General features: G+C 49.4%; 1 protein-coding gene across 2 annotated transcripts in view; it reads right to left on the minus strand.

The window, feature by feature from the left end:
- Positions 1-2,723: 2,723 nt before the first annotated feature.
- The window catches only part of LOC147101234 (NGFI-A-binding protein 1-like), a 72,427-nt gene continuing 58,799 nt past the window's right edge, over positions 2,724-16,351 (minus strand). For both annotated transcript variants that reach the window (XM_085966500.1, XM_085966501.1), the window contains exons 7-8: positions 6,234-6,449; positions 2,724-3,155 (exon numbers count right to left, since the gene is read on the minus strand). In XM_085966500.1, the coding sequence (XP_085822626.1) occupies positions 3,100-3,155; positions 6,234-6,449 (272 nt within the window). In that variant the 3' untranslated portion in view covers positions 2,724-3,099. The remainder of the gene's footprint in view (positions 3,156-6,233; positions 6,450-16,351) is intronic.

Here is a 16,351-nt window from a genome sequence, read left to right on the forward strand (position 1 = left end):
GCACCTTTTCTATGCCTTGAAGTTTAACTGTTTCATGCCCTTATGCTGGGGCCAAACTGTTCCCTGAAACTTACACCTCTTTTACCCCAGTCCTCACAAATCTTCACTAGTTCCCAATGCATCAAATTTCAAAATCTTACCATCTTCAAGCCTGTCCATGGCCTTTACAAACATCAATGTTTCCTTGTGCAGCCTTGGGAAGCTGGGCATGGTATCAAGCAGTTGCTGGCACCTACAGAGAGTCCGTGCACTCAGAAAGGGAGGGAGTAAAATTGGAACAAAAATGTTTTAATTATAGTTTTTGTTTAGACAACTGCTCAAGGTTAAAGTGATTTCAGAGCCTCATTCTGGAGTATTCCATTAAAGAAGTGTGGAGGAGCACTTTCAATATAAACTGTACAGTACGTTGGAACACTGCATATAATCAGAACTGTGTGTTACAAAGTTGAATACTAAAGAGATGTGTACAAGCAGGCTTTGTTCTTTATTGCTAAACGTACTGTTATTCCTCAAGTTCAATTGTTTAATATGTGGCTATTTAAAATTAAGTTGAACAGATGCAGAGATGAGGGCAGGAGTAATGGCCTCTGTTAAATGAAAATAATCCCAGATATATTAATTTGCAAATCCCTATGAATGGAGCCATTCCCTCTTCCAATGCCCCAAATACTGGCACCATCCCCTAAAGTTACAAGCTGTAGTGTGGCAATTAAAGAATTCCATGGACTATTTAAGCATATGTGTTTACAGAAATATTAATTTCAATAACAAGATAGGACTGTGCATCCTAAAATCTTCATTCCACCCAGTGACCTAGGCTTGAATCCACTTTAGAAAGAGGTGTTGCTTTGAGCATCAGTAGCAGCAATTGGCTTCAGAATTTCCAGAAAATCCAACTGATTTCTGCCCAGTAAAATGGGGGCATGTGGGCAGGATTGGGCTCACTGATTCCCTCCATAGAATTTACAGCACAAAAACAGGCCATTCGGCCCAACTGGTCTATGCTGGTGTTTATGCTCCACATGAGCCTCCTCCCTCCCTACTTCATCTAACCCCATCAACATAACCTTCTATTCCTTTCTCCCTCATGTACTTATCTAGCTCCCCCTTAAATGCATCTGTGCTATTCACCTCCACTACTCCCTGTGGTAGCGAGTTCCACATTCTCACCACTCTCTGGGTAAAGAAGTTTCTCCTGGATTCCCTAGCCTGCCAACACTCACCATCTAGGCTCACACATGAAGACTGGCCACTTGGGTGAGGTGCATTTATCTACGGAATGATGCTCCAGCTTCAGGCACTGCCTCGAGGAGAGGAGAAAATGTTGGTCTACCCTTTGTGGAGTGGCCCTCCCTCTCTCTGTGCCTCTACACAGGGTGCAGCTGAGATCAGCAAATTGAACTCGGGATTCTCCACTGCCATGCGACACAAACTGGTTCTCTGACTTCTCTGGCTACATCGCCTTCTAATTAGAAGATCTCTACCTAAATGTGAGTAATTATTCTTCAAGTGGAATTGGGATCCTGGGTGCACCATCCTCTCACCTCTGGATTTTATGTTCAGTTCAGACAAAGAGCATCTAATTTAATAATGTACTGATCCAGGATTCTCACTCCCAATTGCTCTCCATTGGTGTGTGGACATCAAGGGCAGGATTTTCATTCAGGAGTCGGGTAGGAGGCGGGACTACAACTTTCGGGGTTGTAGTCCCGCCTCCATCGAGATGCGGCCAATCCACGCAATTTTAACTTGATTGACCTTGTTGAGCCCACCCAGCGGGCTCAGCAGGCCAATTAAGGGCCACCCGGCAACAGGTGACGTCACAGACTGAAATTTCATCTGTCAAGAGGTTTTGACAGTTGAAATATCAGTGTTTGAAAGCTGTTTGAAGCTGTCAAACACTGACAGTCTTACTTCTAACCTGAGTCCTTCTCCACAGACTCAGTTAGAAATCTCTCCTGCACAGTAAGCTGAAGGCTGTCACTATTGACAGTTCACAGCCATTCTGTTTTCTGTGCCAGTGAGATGAGGGACCCCCGGGACCTAAAGGAAGGAAGGCTGAAAAGGTAAGAAAAGGTCATTTAAACTTCTTTAATCACTTTAGACACACCAAACACACTTACCTTTGCACTCATGCACCCATCACTCACCTGAACACCGACATCTCGACCACTCCAAGTCCTTCAACCCGACGGCCCGCCTCCTCTAACTTGGTGTGGTTTGGAATCCCACACTTCAACCTTTAAAATAGAGATTAGGCTAAAAACTGCCTGTTAACTACCTGTTAACAGGCAGTTAATTGGCACTAATCACTTCCCACCTCGGGTAGGCAGGCGGGTCCCAGTGCGGGGCGGGTACCCGCCTCCTTTGAAACTGGCATGGAGGCGGGTTTGGGTGCGGGATGGGTCGGGACCCCTGATTTCGGGATTTTAACCCCCCACACACCTCCAATCCCGACTCCACGGCCCAATGAAAATCCTGCCCCAAGTGTGGACAGGATCGGGGTTGTCCATAATGGCCAACGTTCACATGTACAATACTGCCACTTGGGCTAGGTGCCACAGGTGGCCTTAAGAGTCATAGCTTCGGGAGGGGAAACCCAGGAGCCCGGACAGAAGATGTAGGAGTGGGAACTCCCCACTAGCTCAGTGAGTAAGACAGGAGAAGGCGGCGCCAGGAAGGCAGCACAGAAAATGATAACAAGACGCACTTTAAACGCCAAATGTCACAAAGCAGTAAATATTTATTGTGTTATTGCTGTCTGAAACCGGACACTCACAGTATGACGTACACTTACAGTGAGAGAAACTAAAAAAAAAACCAAGACAACAAAGCAAAACAACACTGTAATTCCTGAATCTGTGTGTAAAAAAAAATGAACTGTCACTAACTGCTCGGTTGCTGGTTTAGCAAGCGTCAGTATATACAGAAATAACTTCGAAATACTCCAAAAAACTCTTCAAAGTTACACAAAGTAAAAAAAAGACATGATTTATTTTTAATTAGAAAAAAATGAATAAATACTTTTGTACCTGAATGAATTAAAAAAGAAACCTAATTCATTACACTTTTAAAAATGCCTAGTCACTAAGCGAAGGTTCATGAGTTGCGGTTTGATGTAACGTCAGACTCCTCCTTGTAATTTTCATCATCGTCTGCAACAAGGAAAAAAAAATCACATTAGAACATAATAAAGGCATAAAACAAGAAAAGATCATTTGGACCATGATGTCCATTCCTTCCACAGGCCATGTAAAACCTACCCCATCCTTGACTCAAAGTTCTGTGATAAATACTCCCATGATCCACAAAAGCAAAGCCTCAGAATATTCACCACCCTCCCACATAAATACTGTGGCTGCAAGAGCAGGCCAGAGGCTGGGAATTCTGTGGCGAGTGTCTCACCTCCTGACTCCCCAAAGCCTTTCCACCATCTACAAGGCACAAGTCAAGAGTGTGATGGAATACTCTCCACTTGCCTGGATGAGTGCAGCTCCAACAACACTCAAGAAGCTCGACACCATTCAGGATAAAGCAGCCCGCTTGATTGGCACTCCATCCACCACCTTCAACATTCACTCCCTCCACCACCGGCGCACTGTGGCTGCAGTGTGTACCATCTACAAGATGCACTGCAGCAACTCGCCAAAGCTCCTTCAACAGCACCTTCCAAACCCGCGACCTCTACCACTTAGAAGGACAAGGGCAGCAGACGCATGGGAACATCACCACCTACAAGTTCCCCTCCAAGCCACACACCATCCTGACTTGGACCTGTATCGCCGTTCCTTCACTGTCACTGGGCCAAAATCCTGGAACTCCCTTCCTAACAGCATTGTGGGTGTACCTACACCATATGGACTGCAGCCGTTCAAGAAGGCGGCTCACCACCATCTTCTCAAGGGCAATTAGGGATGGGCACTAAATGCAGGCCTAGCCAGCCAGCGACACCCACATCCCATCAATGAATAAAACTTTTTTTTTTAAATCTCCCCCTGGCCTGCTTTTCTCCACCTGCAACATTCCCTCTCTCCCTTCAGTTCCACGGTGTCCTGTAAAATATCGGATCATCTCAGCCTATACCTATAACTACAGTCCCCCTTCCTCACCGCACCCTAGCTCGGCAACCTCCTCCCACACTGGTCTACGGGGCATTCGTTATTGGTTACAGGGTCTTTGGCCACCGTGGCCTTGCACTGTGGCATTTTCTTCCGAAGGCTCTCCACATCGCTCCATCACTCCCATCTCAAAAAGGCTCAAGACCTTCATCCATGCCTTTGGCCTCCTAACTCCTGTTCCCCGCCTTGTAAAAGCACCCTGTGATCTTTCACTGCATTTAAGCTGCTACAAAAGTGCAAGTTGTTGTTGTAACATTATGCATTAAAATTAGCATTTTGCAAATGCTGCATCGAAGGACAGGCCTACGTGCTCTGTAAGCTGAAAAAGTGTTTGGCGGGGTGGGGGGTTAAGAACACCTTCCACCCCTTCCTCCCCTAGGGACTGACTTCTGCAATAAAACAGGGGCACTAGAGATGCAAAAACCCTCATCAAGAGTAATTTTAGTTTAAGGAGAAGGCAATGGCGCAGGTTAAGTATTGTCCTTTCCTGCACCCTAGCGTAGGTAACAACATTGATTCCACCTCAAGAGTGATTAGCTAAAAAAAAAACGAAACTGTGGCACATGTGATCCAAAAACAGAAGGTGCTGAAATTCCAGCGTTATCTGTTTTTCCTTCAAAAGTAGTTCACGGGCTGTGAAGCACTGAGATTTCCCGAGGACATGATAAGGCGCTATATAAATGCAAGTTCATTCTTTCTTACCCTCTTACATGGTTCAAGTGGTTTTTATTTTTAAATCTCTTATTTATTCCCCAACAAATCACTGTTCACCCCCCCCAAGTAATATATGCTGAAATTTTCAAATCAAATTAGAGAAGAGGAAACAATAAGGATCTACAATTTTTTTTAATTCATTCACGGGATGTGGGTGTCACTGGCAAGGCCAGCATTTATTGCCCATCCCTAATTGCCCCTGAGAAGGTGAGCCGCCTTCTTGATGACTGAGTGGCTTGCTAGGCCATTTCAGAGGGCAGTTACGAGTCAACCACATTGCAGTGGGTCTGGAGTTACATAGAGGCCAGACCGGGTAAGGACGGCAGATTTCCTTCCCTAAATGTTTTTTTTTAACAATCCGGTAGCTTCATGGTCACCATACTAGCTTTTTATTCCAGATTTATTTAATTAACTGAATTTAAACTCCCCAGCTGCCATGGTGGGATTTGAACTCACGTCTCTGGATCATTAGGCCAGGCCTTCTGAATTACTATCCCAGTAACATTACCACCATGCTACCGTTCCCTTAGTTGACAACAGATTTTTAAAAAATAGCTGAAGCACTTGGGCAGCCCCAGAGTCGGCCATTTTGTTAAGGAGGACTTGCACCAGTGACGTCGGCCAAGGGTACATGTCCACTGCTGATACAACCGTGTCAATGCCAGGTGTGCCTCATGGAGATCCCCTCGGCTGGTGTCACTGGAGCGAGTCAGCTCCTCATCCTCATCAGTGGAAGCCCTTCAAATCTTGGTATTCCGCATCTTAGGCCTCGCTCTTTTGACTAGGCTTCTCAGTGAAAAGATCATTTTTGCAGGATGAAAACAATTTGAACACACGCACACAGAGTTAAGTATATCAATCTACTTGGGAAGTTCATTGGAGTCCTGAGTCTCGCCTACGAAACTCGGCTTCCTGATCCCAGTCACAACTGACATTCAAACAAAAACCCTAAGACAGATTTCCTGGTCCAATGGGAAAATCCTACTGGACTGGACAGCAATATCTTCCTCGCAGCCAGGATCCTCACTGCCAATCTCTATCCAGTGGAAATTGCACATGAATGAAGAATGGGGAGGAGAACAGGAGTGGGCTCGGCTGTATGAGTCAACACTGGCTCCCTGGGTTCACAAGTGCTTGAGTGAGGCACTGGAGGGCTGCTGGTGAACGGGACCATATCCCAGCAGGGGCCAGCACCTTCAGGAGAGGAAGAGAGAAAGTTGCAGAAACAAAAAAATGATCATTCTGATATGTGAACATCTGGCTACCAAGATGTAAAGCAAGTGCCTCAGACACCACTCGCCAAGACATTTCACCGCGCATTACAGTACATTACCTCGGCACAAGGAAGGAACACAGACTTACAGTACGCAGATCTTTGTGGCATACAAAAAGTTTATTTACCAGAAAAAGCCTCCTGTTTGATTCTGGGGCTGATCCTCTCGCCCTCCTCGGTACTGGGCGAGGCATGCTGCTGTGCCACCCGCAGGCCCTCGTCAATCAGCGCCAGCTGGATCATCTGCTTGGTTTTGCTCTGGCACGGTCTGAATGTGCTGGGAATGTCTGAGGGGCACGGCGATGGCGCTAGACTGGAGTTTGAAGTCATGTCCTCAGACACATCTATATCAGAAGGACAACTTTAGAAAGTGACGACTGCAATATTTTGCATTAATGTTTGATTACAAAGCAAATGCCATTCGGCTTTCCTACTTTACTAATCATTCTCATCAAATGATAATTTGCTCCTCCTTCGAAACACTTACGACAGATGGGAATAGGAGGGTTGTACATATATATGCTACATATGTATGTGTTTATGGAACTAGGTGTGCAGTTAGGTATTCGTGTAGGGATATAAGTCTATTGCAGATTAATAGCGATTGCAGTTGAGCACTATAAGTCAGCTATTTACAGAGGGGAAGTGTTTTTATACCACAAGGTCATTGCTGTACAATTAAGGCAATACTTTATTTAACAGATGTTTAAGATCCCACGTGCTGACATCACTTTCCTTTTGATGCCATTTCTTGGCCTGTTTGACTGCAGCTGTGCGTAGCCAGTACCAGCATTCAGTACTGCTCTTTTCATTCTCTCGTTCTCTCTCTCTGGAGCAAAAAAAAGCACGCTCAGCAAAAGCAAGCAAGCAAGCAACTCTGTGGGAGGTTAAAGTGTCCCAGCCTGCACATCACTAGCATCAGCTACAGGGGGCAACAGAGTGTTAACAAAGCAAGAGGGACAGGAGGCACTGCTGGGACCAGAACCGTCAATGGTGGCAGAGTTGAGTTGAGGCACAGAGGGAAAACAGGGTAGGATGGGGAATCGGAGGGAGGTGCACAGGGGTGGCGACGGTTTTGGAGGACGTACACTCCTCTCCAGTCACTGCCCTGCCCAATCCAAGCTTTGTTCTTCTTGAAAGAGTGCAGGTATAATATCTTGTAAATCCAGTGGCAGAAGGGTCGGTAACCAGAGAACACAGATTTAAGGTGATTAGCAAAAGAACCAGAGGGGACATGAGGAAACAATTTTTTACACAGCGGGTTGTTGTGATCTGGAATGCGCTGCCTGAAAGGAAGCAGATTCAATGGTAACATTCAAAAGAGAATTGGATAAATACTTGAAGGGAAAACATTTAACAAGGCTAGAGGGAAAGAGCAGGGGCGTGGGAGTAATTGGCAATGTTCCCTTTAAGCTGCACAACTGCGCAGCGCTCCAGGGATCCCGCACAGCCGGTATTTAAATTGAAAAAAACGCGCATGCGCGGAATTTGGAATGTGCCCGTTAAAGGGGTCGCGCGGCCCCCTCGCCCCCCAAAATATTACAGGGAACATTGCTAATTGGAGAGCTCTACCAAGCAGCCGGCATAGGCACGATGGGCTGAATGTCCTCCTTATGTGCCGTCTGATTCTATGATAAAGTGAATATTGACTGGTTTTTAGTTACAGGAAACTTTGTGCTATCCGGCACTGACGGGACCGAGCTGTTGCCGTCCCACCAAAACTGCCGGACAAACCAGCGCTAATGTTGAAACATACGGAGATTTTGCGCTAACGAAACGGCTCCTGATTTTTGCCAGTGGCTCGAGCATTCCGGACAGTTAACCTCCGGATAAACCAAAGTTTCCTGTATAAGGGTTACCACGATAGCTCCAAGCTACAGTCAATGTGTGTGCGGATCGGTGTGCGAGCACAGTGCAGTGAATAACCTCCATCTCATGACTGGAAATTCAGACGGTGACGTTACTTTAGTTATGAACAGCCTCTAGTGGCATTCGAATGGTTGTTAGGATTTCTTAAAAGCACTTTAGTCCCATTGAGTGGCTGAGATTGAGTAGCATTTCACTCTTTTACAGGCTTACATCTGCTTTTATATTCACCGGTGTAACCGGCAATGCCACAAGCGATCCCATGCTCCATGGTGCAAAATCAGCCTTTTTTTATTTGACCCTCCAGTTTGCCTCTTCTAAAGGTGTTGAAACTCATGCAGAGGTCGGTTTCACCTTTGGTACCTGCTCCCCCCCAATGCATGTCTGGAGAGTAAGCGTTGACAGGTTGTTCAACTCCGAGGGCCAACTCTGCTGGGCCCGCTTCTCTCCTCCCCCAATACCCCTGCATGTGCTGGATAGCGATCAGAAGAGGGAAGGGACCCCTGCCCCTACTGTCCTCCTCCATCGCCCAGGAGCACTGAGGCCAATGGCAGCGTCCCCTCCGGCTCGAGATCTGCCGAGTCAGCACAGGCTGGGGATAGCAGCCGAGATAGGAGGCAGCTCGTGTGGAGCATAAACAGACCAGATGGGCCGAATGGCCTGTTTCTGTGCTGTAAATTCTATGTAATAAAGGTGCCCTTCCGGTTAAGCAGCAGCCAAAGTGCAATGGGGCAGCCATATCTCATCAACCCCAGGTCATTCCTTCCTACATTATATTTTTTTTTTTAAGCATTGCAATAAGCAATTTTTACACTGTTCTGGCTTTTTGTCCTGTTACAGTCAAATCCCTTTTTGTTTTTGCCTAATACAAGCAGTGCCTGCCATATGTCGTTGTCCAGGCTATCGGGACCACTGGTCTGGGAGCCGTGAGGCACCTCCAAAGGATACAAACCGTTTGGTGTTGCTGAACTTGCTCAGTGCAACCAATGTCCCTGTTCATTCAGAGTGGCTGCAGCTTAGAACACAGCAATCTGTTGGGGTGCTCAGGTTTTGCAGTAGCATTTAAAAAAAAAGAAAATACATCGCAACTTGTTTTTCAGACACCCAGTTGGTCACTTCAGTTTCAGCACTGAGGTGTGAAGGTTTGGGTTAATTAATGCAGACACTGGGCGGTGCAGGTGAGACACTGGGCTTTCGCCTCTGGGACGGGGGTTGTGCCCAGCCAACCGTAACGGGATGACAGTCTCCTCCGTCTATTGACCACAAGGGTCCCTCGGGAAATGAGGCTGGTGGGCATGGGTCTACAGCCAACCTTCCCCCTAATTTTCTTTTGGCTGCGTAGCCCCTTTAAGGGGCTAAGCGGCCCATTCACAGTTTCGCACATGCACACAATTTAACATTGGAAAAGCTGGTCCCGGGCTGTGCGACCATGCAGCTTAGAGGGAAGGTTGTCTACAGCACCAAACTGCCCTAATAGTACTATTCGAAAACAGCGGGGGAGTTCTCCCAGTGTCCTTGGCCAACATTTATCCCTCAACCAACACCTAAAACAGATTATCTGGTCATTTATTTCATTGCTGTTTGTGGGAGCTTGCTGTGCACGTACTGGCTACCGCGATTCCCAAGTTACAAGCGTGACGACACTTCAAAAGTACTTCTTTGACGGTAAAGTGCTTTGCGACGTCCTGAGGTCGTGAAAGGTGCTACAGGAAACTTTGGAATATCCGGCACCGACGGGACCGAGCTGTTGCTGTTCCCTCAAAACTGCCGGACAAACCAGCGTTAATGTTGAAGCATACGGATAACACAAAGTTTCCTGTAAATAAATGCAAATCTTTCTTTCTTCTAATTGGCACACATTAGCAAACTCGCTGGTGTGGAATAACGTCACACTGTATCTCCTGGTTTTGGGGGCGCTGAGGCACATTGTTCAAGTAGGTTACAGGGAGTTTTGCTCTGCACCTAACCACATCTGACCTTGGGTTGCTTGATGCGGGCACTGGGCACCTGAAACGGAAAGTGTTCCCTTCCCCAGCACTGATCTCTCACCTTGATGAGCACAAAATTCACCGAATACAAAAGAAAGCAAATACAGAATGCGCAATGCGAACAAAACCTCTACGGATAAAACAATTACAACTGATGGATCACTTTGTTCTGAATTGGTGTAAAGACAACACTCCCTCCAATATGGGTACAGGTGAGCGCCAGCTCCTGGGTCAGCAGCCACCATCAGCTCGCCTGCTTCTTGCAGTGGTCGTCCTCTCTCACGTTAGTAACTGATCTGACTTTCAACTTGGCCTCTTGGACGTGGGACCTTCCTTGAATGTCTCAGCTGGCTAAGGTAATGAGCAGCTGAGCCATTCAAGGAGGGTCCAAGGTTCAAACCTCGCTTTGTGTTGAACACATTCCCCCCCCAACACCTCCCGTGCAGCTGAACACATTCAAGTGTGGATGAAAAGAGATAGCAAGAATCAGCGCAGGCCGTGATGCCTGCTATAGTTGAATACCCTGCCAACACTCACTGACGAGGTTTACAGAGGAAGAATGAGGGCGGTACTTTAGGGGATTGGCCCCCATGGAACCATCCTCCAGCAGGAATTGATGCCAGGGAGGGGAGATAAGAAAATTAGCAGGGGGGGAAAATAAATGAATTAATTGTTACGCTCCATTGGGAAAAAGGTTTACAGAAAAAAATGATCTGTTTTCCTCCTTTTATCTGACCCTCTGACTCATGCTCTGTCCGCATGTCTTGAGCATAACCTGGACATAAAATTCATTCTCGAAAGAATCCAACTGCTGGATGTCCAACAATAACCTTTCAGGTAGCCAACAAGAAAACTGTTCCAAGTGGCCTAAACAGCAAGCTATATTCAGCATACATTGAACTGCGTTGCTGAATCACAACTACATGGGACAGGCTAGCTGGACCAGTGGGTCTTTTCTTGTCTGTCTTTTTCGTATGTTGGTATATTTTGCCACAAATGTGACTCCACTAATAGTTATTTTGACCTACTAGGCAACGAGTCACTAGAAATAAAGGGGGAGAATTCAGTTGTTAGCGCCACCCGTTAGCGCCTTAAGAGGGCGATAAGTGGGGCGCGATGCGGCTAGCGCCCGGGCGCGGCGCGACCAGCGCCTCTCGCGAAATTGAGCGGAAATTTAGCGGCGGCGCAGAACCGCAACGCCCGCTCAGCTGCGCGCGCAGATCCTGACGTGATTTCATGGTGCAACGCCCTTGGGGCGCCCCGAACCGGAACTTCAGTGGCGCCCCCCCTCCGTTCCGCCTGGCGCTCCCAGCGACTGGTTGACTGGACCAGTTCCCAGTCGCTGTGGGGCTGGGGGGGGCGCTATTTAAAGGGGGCTCTTCCTGGCTTCTTTGTGGTAGCCATTTTTGGACCACTCCTGTGAGAGAGAGAGAGATTTGCAGAGAGACAAAGGGAGAGAGCTTTCTGCATTGAGTCAGCGCTCGCAGAGGTACTTCTGGCTTCGGCCCAGAACTTTGTAGTTGGTTTGCTTTTTGACTGGCATAACCTTGAGTGGCCACATACTATGGGGGCTGCAATGGGTGGAAACGTTGGGTTTATCCATTACATTGAGAGGGCTCAGAGATGTCGAGATAGTGCCAATCATGGCCAGATGGAGGAAAGCCAACAGGCGTCGGCACAGGAGACCTTACCCTCCCAGGGTATTCCGCCAACAGTTCTCATACCTCAACATGTCTGAGGAGCAGTGTTTTCGGAGGCTTCGATTCAGCAGGGAGGTGGTCACTGAGCTCTGCCACCTGCTTCAGCCAGGTCTGCAGCCTCAACTGAGGAGCAGGACGTCTCTGTCGGTGGCAGTGAAGGTGACAGTGGCTCTCAACTTCTATGCCACCGGCTCCTTCCAATCCACTACTGGGGACATTGCCAATATCACCCAGTTCGCGGTGCATTGCTGCATCCGTCAAGTTACGAATGCCCTCTTTAAAAGGAGACGTCAGTACATCTCCTTCCCCATGACCCTGGACAAGCAGCAAGAGCGCGCAATGGGATTTGCAAGAATAGCAGGCTTCCCCATGGTCCAGGGCGCCATTGACTGCACGCATGTGGCTTTGCGGGCGCCTCAAGAGAATGCCGAGGATTACCGCAACCGGAAGGGGTTCAATTCGTTGAACATCCAGTTGGTGTGTGACCACAGACAGCTGATCCTCGCTGTCAATGACCGCTTTCCAGGCAGCAGCCACGACACCATCATCCTGCGCCAGACTTCTGTGGCAGACCTTTTCGAAGCCCCGGCTCACCCAGGAGGCTGGCTTCTCAGGGACAAGGGCTATCCTCTGTGCACCTGGCTGATGACCCCGCTCCGTGTGCCCAGCACCCCTGCTGAAGAACGATACAATGAGAGCCATCAAGCAACCAGGAACATCATTGAGCACACAATCGGCGTGCTAAAGCAACGGTTCTGCTGTCTGGACCATTCCGGGGGAGCCCTTCAGTACTCACCTGAGCGAGTCTCCCATTTCGTTGTAGTGTGCTGCATGCTGCATAACCTGGCAATCCTCAGGACTCAGCCACTGCCACCAGACATTGGAGCACCAGCAGAGGAGGAGGAGGAGGAGGAGGAAGAGGAGGAGGAGTATGACAAAGTAATAGAGAGAAACCCAAAAAAAAGCAGTCAGACACATAGCTGGCTCTCACAACCTGGAGACAATAAACAAAAGAGTAACCAAAAAATGACCACGATCCTCGGCCTTCAGTAAAAAAAATTAACAGCATTTTGCCACACCTCCTACTTTTTGCCCTTCGAGGATGATCTGCTTGCGAGATTGCCCCCTTCCCACCCTGCAGCTCCTCCGCAATGGGACCCCAGTGGCTGCAGCAAGGCTGGGGAAAGGCTGCTGAGGGTCAGAAACTGAGTCAGCAAATGCCCTTGAGGTACGGCCTGGACCAGCTCTGGGCCTGGAGGGCCCGGCTGCTGACTGCTCCAACTCTGCATGGGCGGCAGCGGTCTGTCCTACAGGTGGTGGCAGCTGCAGTGGAGAAGTGACAGTGTTGGCAGCAGGAATGCTGCCATCCTGACAGAGGAGAGCCACTCCCTGGTCGGACGACACACTGGCACTCCCACGGGGCAGCACTGCAGCATGCGGAGCAATCTGCTGAAGCACAGACTGCTGACCTGCTGTGGCGCGGCGAGGGCCCCGGTGATTCGTGCCCGATCCAGCGAGGGTGGCAGCAGTCAGTGCTCGTGTGGCCTCAATCTGCGTCTGCGTCAGACCAGCCACTGACTGCATTGCACCACTAAGCACTTGCGTGGAAGCCGCCTGTGCTGCACCGAAGTCCTGCAGACTCTTTGCCAGTGCTGCACCGAAGTCCTGGACACTCCTTGCCTGTGCTGCACCGAAGTCCTGCAGACTCCTTGCCAGTGCTGCACCGAAGTCCTGGACACTCCTTGCCAGTGACTCAATGGATTCGGGCATCCTTGCCACTGCAGCCATGAGCTCAGTGTGCCTGTGCTCCACCTGGGCGCCCATTTCAGCGAGGAGCCACACCTCTTCTGCGCTCACTGTAGCAGGACTTGAGGCCAGACTCTCCCTCCGGGGAGAAGGCCGCCGCTTCCCCACCCCCCGCATTGCTGCAGCCCGCTGGGCCCCGGAGCTTCACCCTCCTCAGACCCTTCCCCCCTGCTCCCCTCCAGGGAAGACGTGTCCTCATTATGGCCATGGGCTGCCTCGGCTGAGGGTGGCACTGATGGTCCGGCTTCCTCTTCCTCCTCGCCTTCAGAATCACTCGCAGTGGCAGCTTGAGGGCCCGCCTCCTCACCTGGCGAATCAGCATCTGAAAGCAGGGAGGTACAAGAGTTGCTTTAGCGTGAGGACAGGGCGGCAGCGAGGGAGGCATGAGTGCTGCAATGCACTGTATTGGTTCGATAGTGGCAAAGGATGCTGGTGTGAGGCACAAGTGGAAGGAGAGAGGTCAAAAAGGTGATGACCTTACCATTGCTGTCCAGACGGGGTCGGCATCTCCAGTGGCGACGGGGCCAATCATCCGGCCTGCCATAATCCGCTGGACTCGCTGCTCCAGATCGGTGAGGGCTTGAAGGTGAGGCCGGCCTCCCCCGGTCTGTTGCTGCTGCCTCCTGTTATGGGCCAGCTTGCCCTGCAAGAGAAAGGACGGGCTCCGAGTACAGTGTGAAGCCCTGATCTTGTCTGCACTGCCTCCCATGGTCGAATAGCCCTTACAGTGTGAAGTCCTGATCTTGGCTGCACTGCCTCCCATGGTCGAATAGTCCTTACAGTGTGAAACCCTGATCTTGGCTGCACTGCCTCCCATGGTAGAATAGCCCTTACAGTGCGTAAAGTGCTGAATGTGCATGTGAGTTTCATGAAAGGCCCATAGGTGTTGGATGAGGGCTGGGCATTGGGGCTTTCAGGACCCTTTGGCCATAAAGTGAGGTGGACATGCAGGGATGAAGAGGATACTGAAAAGGGTACTCACCCTGACGACCCGAGTGAGGTCGTTGAACTTCTTCCTGCATTGCACAGGGGTCCTAGGCACCATGCTGCTGGAGGTCACTCTGTGAGCCACCTCCCTCCAAGCTTTGCGATACTCGTTGGGCAGCGGCCTCCTGCCACTGTCCGGAAACAGGATAGATCGACTGCGCTCCACCGCGCCAACCAGAACCTGCAGGGTCCCCTCACTGAACCGCTGCGCTCGCTCCCTGGCCCTCTCCATGGTCCTAGGCGTTAGAATGTGGCAGCAGGTCTGTCCAGGCTGAGAATCAGGGCTCCGATGCGCAGGGTGTGGCTGCAAGCCAAGATCGAACCTCCCCTTTAAGAGCTGACCGGCGCCAGCGTGTCTGCGTGCTATCGCTAACTGGCCGCACCTGCGCTGCGCCCGCCCTCAGTGGTAGCGCCTCGCTTCTCCGGCTTAGCGCCTTAAGACAGTCGTGCAGCGCCTGTTTTAGCGCTCCAAGCACCTCCTGGGGCGAAGCAGGTCAATTTAGCAGTAGGTGGCGATAATTTGCGCCGGGCGCTAAATTTCGCGCCCGCTCGAGTATAACGCCCCAAACGTGGCGATACTGAATTTCTCCCCCAAACTCTTTAGCCTAATGTACTTTCAAAATAAGTGGGGGGTTTTTTGGTATATAATGCCTTCAAAATCTGCCGCCCGTTCATTTCAAACGACTGAACAAAGTAGAGTTGGTGAAACAGTAAAATCTCTTTTGAGGCTGCAGTCACGCCACCACCTTCCCTGCCGATGTGAAAAGGTTCTGGGTTTGCATAGAGGCAAATGTTGGGTGTCTAGCCCAGCGGTCAGGTCAGCCAGCTGACTCCCGAACGCACTGAAGTGAGAGTTGTGAAGCCACTTTGAGCAGGCCATGTCGCAACGCTTCCAATTCACACCACTGCACAGCTACATTATAAAATCCACTGCAACGTGGCATTTTAAAGGTACCTGGGCAGTTTAGAATACTGATTTTTCAATTCCTTTAATGTTAGGAAGCTCCCAAACTGCACTCGACCAATATTAAAAATGAGTCACCTAGGGAACACAGCTCGCTGCACATGTGCAAGCATGCATTGTTGCTGAGCGCAGTCTGCAGTATAACTAAGGTCTGCTGTCTGAACATTATACTCTACAGACTACTTTCTGCAGTATAATTCATGCCTTAATTGTGTAGCCCGTAGAACTGCAGCAGTAGAATATTGGGTTTCAAACCACAAGATAATGAGTTTGAATCCGTACCTCAACTGACCTTTAGACTCAATTAAAAACAGAAAATGCTGGAAATACTCAGCAGGTCAGGCAGCATCTGTAGAGAGAGAAACAGAGTTAACGTTTCTGACGAAGGGTCATCGACCTGAAACGTTAACTCTGTTTCTCTCTCTACAGATGCTGCCTGACCTGCTGAGTATTTCCAGCATTTTCTGTTTTTATTTCCGATTTCCAGCATCCGCAGTATTTTGCTTTTAAACTCAATTATCCCGATTGGCTGGGTTCTGCCAGTACTCCATAGTACCACTAGGTGGGACAATGCACAGTGAGTGGAACTGTACTGGAGAAAAGATTGAAAAGCTGCTCGCCTCTTTTTAAACTTTTAATTCGCCCAAAAACTGCGACTTGGCCTTCAGAAAGCCACAGAGAATCAGGTAAAGCAGGGAAGGGGCAGAAGCCACACAGGACTGCAGTGGGCGAGGTACTGGCCAGGGTTCTGTGCTTCTGTGCTCGCTGGCCTGTGATTTTACACCCGTGGTGGAAAATCGCGGGTTGTTAAGTGTGCCAGTCGGAAACCCCAACCACTGTTACTTGCAAACTCCAGGTTACTCCATCAACCTTCTCCCCCTCTCCCTGAGAGTGTTGACTGTCCTAAAGGGGTGGGGTTCCAAGAGTGGCCAGCA

This window comes from Somniosus microcephalus, chromosome 24 (genome assembly GCF_052327205.1).
Source record: "Somniosus microcephalus isolate GS21.2 chromosome 24, FLI_Smic_1.0, whole genome shotgun sequence".
In the NCBI taxonomy this organism is placed as follows: domain Eukaryota; kingdom Metazoa; phylum Chordata; class Chondrichthyes; order Squaliformes; family Somniosidae; genus Somniosus; species Somniosus microcephalus.